Source organism: Hirundo rustica, chromosome 11, assembly GCF_015227805.2.
Source record: "Hirundo rustica isolate bHirRus1 chromosome 11, bHirRus1.pri.v3, whole genome shotgun sequence".
NCBI lineage: Eukaryota > Metazoa > Chordata > Aves > Passeriformes > Hirundinidae > Hirundo > Hirundo rustica.
Genome location: NC_053460.1, coordinates 1,350,712 through 1,356,929, shown reverse-complemented (window position 1 = coordinate 1,356,929; position 6,218 = coordinate 1,350,712). Strand labels below are relative to the sequence as shown.

At 62.3% G+C, this 6,218-nt stretch overlaps 1 protein-coding gene across 6 annotated transcripts in view; it reads left to right on the top strand.

Moving 5' to 3' along the window:
* The first annotated feature begins 4,624 nt into the window (after positions 1-4,624).
* ACSF3 (acyl-CoA synthetase family member 3) overlaps positions 4,625-6,218 on the top strand; it is a 51,332-nt gene continuing 49,738 nt past the window's right edge. For 2 of the 6 annotated variants that reach the window (XM_040075424.2, XM_040075427.2), the window contains exon 1: positions 5,225-5,302. In XM_040075424.2, coding sequence (XP_039931358.1) covers positions 5,278-5,302 — 25 coding nt within the window. In that variant the 5' untranslated portion in view covers positions 5,225-5,277. The other 4 variants (XM_040075426.2, XM_040075425.2, XM_040075423.2 and 1 more) reach the window with 4 other exon arrangements.

The window sequence follows — 6,218 nt, the reverse complement described above, 5'->3', positions numbered from 1 at the left end:
CGGCACCGCGCGCCCCAGCCGCCGCCACGGCTCCGCTGCCAAATGCCAAACGGGGGGAGGAAAAGGGGAGAACGCCGAGAAAGGGGTTGGCTTCGTCGTGCCCGGTGGCGGGGACCCACCGGGGACCCCTTCCCTTCGCCAAGGCCAGCTGGGCGACGTCCTCGTCCCGCCGCGGAGGCTCCGGAGCCTGCCCACGGCGCCGGTGTCACACAGGGAGCCTCAGCCCCTGTGGCCCGAGTTGTGCCCCCAGCCCGGTCGGGAGAGCCCATGGCAGGACGGCAAGCGCCTCCGCAGCCCGGCGACGCTTGCCAGGCGAGCACGGCTCCCACAGACACACCTCTTACCCAGCATCCGTCTGCTGCATAGGGGGGCCCGGGAAATTGGGAAGGGGAGAGCGGAGGAGGGACTTCTGGCGATGGGTGGGGGTTTCGGGGTGCCCTCTGGCCGTGTGTCGCCTGGCACGGCCCTCTCAGCCTCGTGCGACAGAGCATCCCCAACCGGTGCCAAAATCCCGGCCCCAGCGGTTCAGCCGTGCCATGGCTGCATCCTGGCTGGCCATCAGCGTGGCAGCCAACCCTGCTTTTCTGGCTTTTCTCCCCAAAACTCCTGGTTTGGGAGCCTTTTTGAAGGTAGAAGTGGGTGTGTGGTTTGTGCCTCCACTGCAGTGTGGATGGTCGCGGTGCCAACGCCTTTAGGGAGCCCCTAAGGCCGAGGGGCGCGGATGGGAATCGCCAGGTAAGAGAACAGCCCAGCTCCTGCTCAGTTTATCCCAAAATAAGCCATTTACCGGGAGCCACGCTCACTGGGAGGCGCAGGGGTGCTGGGGCAGGCACCAGGAGAACACAGAGAGCAGCGGCCATCCCTGGCTAACAGCTTTACCCCTAATCAGGGATGTTTTTAATGGAGCTGGCAGGAGGAGCCAGGATCCCTCCACGGGTCGGGGCGGGGTGTGAGGGGTCACACTGGCCCATCCCATCCTCCTGCCATGCTTCACCCGCCGTCCCTGCCTGGTGGCACATCCCAGCCCAGGGATGGCAGTGACTGTGCCAGGGGAACATTCCCGGAGCCATCCCGAGGCGCCCCGCGGCCCCGCGGCTGTCCCCGTCCTGCCCGTGCCACACGTGCGCCTTCTCCATTTCCTCACAAATAAGCAGCTAATCTCCATCAATCATAATTCCGGGCAATTATCATAATAGGGCCATTTTGCACTCATCCTCGCCACGTGACGCGGGAGCCACTCGCGGCCCCACTTCACGCCGAGCTGCTCCCGTCCCCGGGGAGTCCCCACGGCAATCGCGTCCCCCGCAGGCCCCCGGGGACAGGCCAGCCCCCCGGGTGCGGGCAGTGGCATCCGGCAGGGACGCAGGCAAGGAGGCAGCCCTGAAACACGGAGGAAAACGGAGCGAGACCCCGTCCCTGCCTGGTGCCATCCCGCCACGGGAGCGGCGGCACGGGTGGAACCCCGAAATGGGGACGCTCGGTCTGCTTTCAGCCGCCACACGGCCCTGGCGGCCCTGGCAGCGTGGTGGTGGCGCCGATGCCACGCGGGTGTGGCGGGGGACAGGGCCAGCAGCCCCTGCCGACCTTCGGCTGCCTGGCGGGGAGCGGCTTAGGGAGGCTGGGGGGTGCCGAGGCACAGAGGGTGGGGGATTGGGGGCCGGCAGATGGATGGAGATCAAACGTTTCACTGCCCCTTGTTTACAACGCCCTCCTGGGCAGCCACCGGGGACCTGGCGCTGCTCTGGCTCTGTCCCTCCTTGGGCTGGGGCAGGATGGGGATGGGGAAACGCTTCCCGTGGTTTGGGGATGTCCCGGTGGGGACGGAGCTTGCTGCGCTGCATCCTCACTCCAAGCAGCGCCCCAGGGGAAGCTGCCAGTGCCCCCATCCCACCCCACAGCACCGGGGTGAACTCCCCATCACCCTGAGCGTTCCCACAGCCCAGCGGAGTTCGTGGTGTTTACACCACCCCAGTAATTACTTTCCTTTTTCTTTTTTTTTTTTTTTTTTTTTCCTCTCTCTCTTTAATAAATACGGATGTGCCACAAGTAAACTCCAGCGCAATAAAAGCTTTCTGCTGGATCCATAATTAATCACCGAGCTGAGCAAGGCGGGGAGGGCCGGCGGAAAACCCGGCTGGGAGGGACCTGAGAGCCCGCGGTGGCAGCTCGGGGACAGCCCAGCGCCCCGGGGACAGCGGCAGCGGCCGAGCCGGGGGTCTGCGGGCGGGCAGGGCTCGCTTTCCACTCCCAGCTGTGGGGGCACATCTGGGCTGACCCCTCCCGATGCAGACGGGGAGCAGCTCCTTCCCTCCCTCCCGGCCCCGCAGTCCCGGGGCAGCAGTGACCGCGGCCGAGCATCTTCTCCGGGGTGCGTCCGGCTCCAGATGGCCGGGGGGGCTCCGGCTGCGGGGCCCGGAGCGGCAGAGGGTGGCTCGGGGTGACATCTGCCGTGCACGGAGCCAGCTGGCCCCGGCGCCTGCCACCATGGCGGGGAGCACGGCCCCGTCACCCCCACGGGCCGCTCCTGGCACATCCCTGCGTGTCCCCGCTCTGTCCCTGCACCGCCACGGGGGTGTTGGCACCGTGCGGGCACCAGAGCCCGCCCCGCGGGCACGCACCCTGGGGAGGGGTTCACCCCTGCAGGGGAGGCTGGTGACGGATGGGGAGTGCGGAGGGTGACACCGGCGGTGGCAGGGCCGGGCTGGGTGCTGGGCAGGGAGGTGGCACCCGCGGGCTCTGGGGTCAGCCCGGAGCGGTGGGAGCATCCTTGAGCGGCTCTGCGGGGACAGGGGGGTGGTGGGGAGAGTGAAGGGGGTGTGAAATGGGAGGGGTGTGAGAGATACACAGTGGGGACGCAGCTGTGGGATGGAGGGGAACTGGGGAAGGGGGTATGGGATGGGGAGGAACTGGGAAAGGGGGTATGGGACGGGGAGGAACTGGGGAAGGGGCTGTGGTGTTACTGACACACACAAAGCAGTCACACACAGACAAGAGATTTTCGCAGAGGTCCTTCCGATCCCAGCTCACAGCTGAGAGAGCCGAGAGAAGAAGAAAAACCCCTTTGATAATTTTTTTACTTTTTATACATTTCTAGGTCTAGCAGAAGATTGGCTTTTTGGGGTTTCCACCCCTCAGCATCAGTGGCCAGACCAATTGTCAGTTACAGTTGTTTTCAGGTTAGAAATATGCAAACAAAGGACAGAGAATGAAAAACAAAGGATTTGTTTATGTTACATCTGTGAGAAAGGTAGAAAACTGCTCTTAATATTGTACAATAACTAAAAAGATCTGACTCCATTTAAGAAAATCAAAAGGCCCAGAAAAACCAGGGTAACACTGTGGGATGGGGAGGAACCGGGGAAGGAGCTGTGGGATGGGGAAGTGGGCAATGGGGAGGAAATGGGGCCGTGCCATGGGGACGGAGCTGTGCCACAGCTGAGAGACACAGAGGGATCTGTGCCACGGGGACAGCAGAGATGGGGATGGGGCGGGAAGGGAGCTGTGCCGTGGGGAGGGAGGCGTGTGATGAGGAGCTGTGCACTGGTGAGGGAGAGAAGGAGGGGTGTGATGGCAGTGGTGCAACGGGGAGCAGAGGAAAGGGCAGATATGGAATGGGGACAGAGGTTGTGAATGGGCAGATATGGAATGGGGACAGAGGTTGTGAATGGGCAGATATGAAAAGGGGAGGGAGCCAAGTGATGGAGAGGGAACCCTGAGAAATAAGGAGGGAGCTGTGCAATCCACTGGGGAGCTGTGGTGGGAACTGTGCAAGAGGTGGGCCGAGGGGAGCTGTGCAATGGAGCTGTGCCATGGAGAGCTGTGCCATGAGGAGGGAGCTGTGCCATGGAGAGCTGTGTCATGAAGAGGGAGCCATTCCATGAGGATGGAGCAATTCCATGAGGATGGAGCCACGCCATGAGGACACAGCCATTCCCTGAGGACACAGCCGTGCCATGGGGACAGAGCCGTGCCCTGAGGACACAGCCGTGCCATGGCGCTCGGGCAGCGGGGCTGTGCAGGACCGTCGGGCGCTCTCCCCGCCAGCTCTGGGATCCCGGCCCCGTTTCCGCTCCCACCCCGCTGCACCTCGCGGGCTGCGGCCGCGGCCCCGGTGGAAACACACCTGTGGAGGTGGGTGGGGGTCACCCCGGCCGTGCCGCTTCACGGCCCGCCGCACACGGCCGCAAAAACACAGCTCCGGTGCGGGAGCGGGGCCCGGCATGGTGTGCCATGTGCCATCACGGGCACCCATGTGCCACCACGGCCTCCCCGGGATGCCCGTGTGTCCCCGGGATGTCTGTGCGCCTCTGGGATCTCTGTGCATCCCCGGGATGCCCACGTGTGAAGTTTCCACGAGTCCCGGCCATCCCTGAATCTGCCCAAATCCCCAAACCCTGCGGACGCCCCAGGACCCGCGGGGCAGAGATGGAGCTCCATGATGTCACATGACACCCGAGGACGCTGGTGACACTCCAGGGGCATTCAGTCCCGCGGTGCCCTGGCCCCGTCCCCCGCGGGGGTTTTGGGGCCAAATCCCCACAAATCGGGGGGGGGTGGGGGTGGCGGAACATTCGTGCGCGGAACGTTCGGGTCGCGGCGCCGCGTTCCCTCCGGAGCTGTTCGCGTCCGGATCGGTCCCCCGGCGGCAGGTGAGGCCCGGCGGGGCCGGGACGGCCCCGGGATGTCCCCGGGATGTCCCAAAGCCGGGGTGAGCCGGGACCTGCCGCCCTCGGCCCGGTGCGCTCGGACCCGGCCCTCCTTCCGTGCGGGCCCCGCGGCTGCGGCGCCTCCGTGCCCGCGGCACCTCGGGAACGGCGGGGCGAGGGTTTTCCCCTTTTCCTGCTCGGGGAGGTGCCGTGAGTAGGCTGCGGGCAGAGAGCTGGAGGGTGGGAATCCGCTCCGGAGTGGGAGAAGAGTAAAGCCCGGATACAGGGTACAGAGAAGCTGTGGCTGCCCCTGGATCCCTGGCAGTGTCCAAGGCCAGGCTGGATATTGGGGCTTGGAGCAGCCTGGGACAGTGGAAGGTGGGGCTGGATGGGCTTTAACGTGCTGTTCTATCCAAACATTCCCCAGTTTTTTGTTTTGTGAGAAGGGCAGAACAGTCAGCATCTCGGGCATTATTTGATGCCTTTTCCAAGTTTCCTTCTCGTAGTTACTTTTTTTTTTTTTTTTTCTTCTAAGAATAAGGTATTTTTTTATGATTTTCTAATAATAAAGTATTTTTTTATCCCTGCTGTAGAAACAGCCAGGAATCCCTCTGTATTCCCACGGCTGTAAATGAGGAAAGGGTGGAATCCTGCAGGTCAGACTCGCACTGACACTCACACAGTCACAGCCGGAGCGACGATTGTTCCTGCAGTAACTCGCTTTGGAACAGCTCAGAGCAACTCCAAGGATCATTTTACTCCAGGGAATGCATTTTATGCTCAGAAAGCGCAGAGGGGGATGGCACAAAGTGCACAGGGCTGTGCACTGGGTCAGCTCCCAGTTTGCACTGGTTTTGTTGTGCTGGGAGCTGGGGAGAGTAGCTTTGAAACCTTCAGCCTTAGGAGGAGGAAGAGGAGTTGGATTTCCCTTCCCAGGGGGATTTGAACCTTCCCTTCCAAGGCAGCAGAGCCACATCTCTGCACTGCCACCAGCTTCCCTTGGGCTCTAGGGACAAACTTTGTTTCCAGGTGTGCTGTGCCAGACTCTGTGGCACCCTGAGCAAGGGGAGGGGATGGAAAACAGCCCCTGGATTCTCCTCCCTGTGCCCCGAGTGTCTGCACACAGCACCACCCCCAGCTCTCTGAAACCCAGCACTCCCAGGCCTGCCTGAAGGTGCTGCTGTTAACTGCTCCATTAAACACAGATCGGTGGGAACGGGGTAATTTGATTTTTGGCAGGAACTGGTGGAACAGTGAGAGCGCTGAGGGCATCAGCCACGCTGATCCTGGCCAAAACCAGCTTCCAGTTCATGCCCCTTGTAATGCCCGGGGCATTGACACCTTGCCAATGCCACAGGTTCAGTTTAGGGTGTGAATTAGGGCGGGTTTTTACATTTTAGTCTCTCCAGAGCAACTCAAAGGCGTCACACGAGCTCTGCCTTGAGCTGCTTTGGGTTTTTTTCCATGCTGGTGGCAAATGTCAGGAGTTCCCACGGTCAGCCCGCTCTGGGGCTGAACCTCTCTGCTCCCCCAGATGTTTCCACCCTAAAATCACAAGCTTGTTTTGCAGAA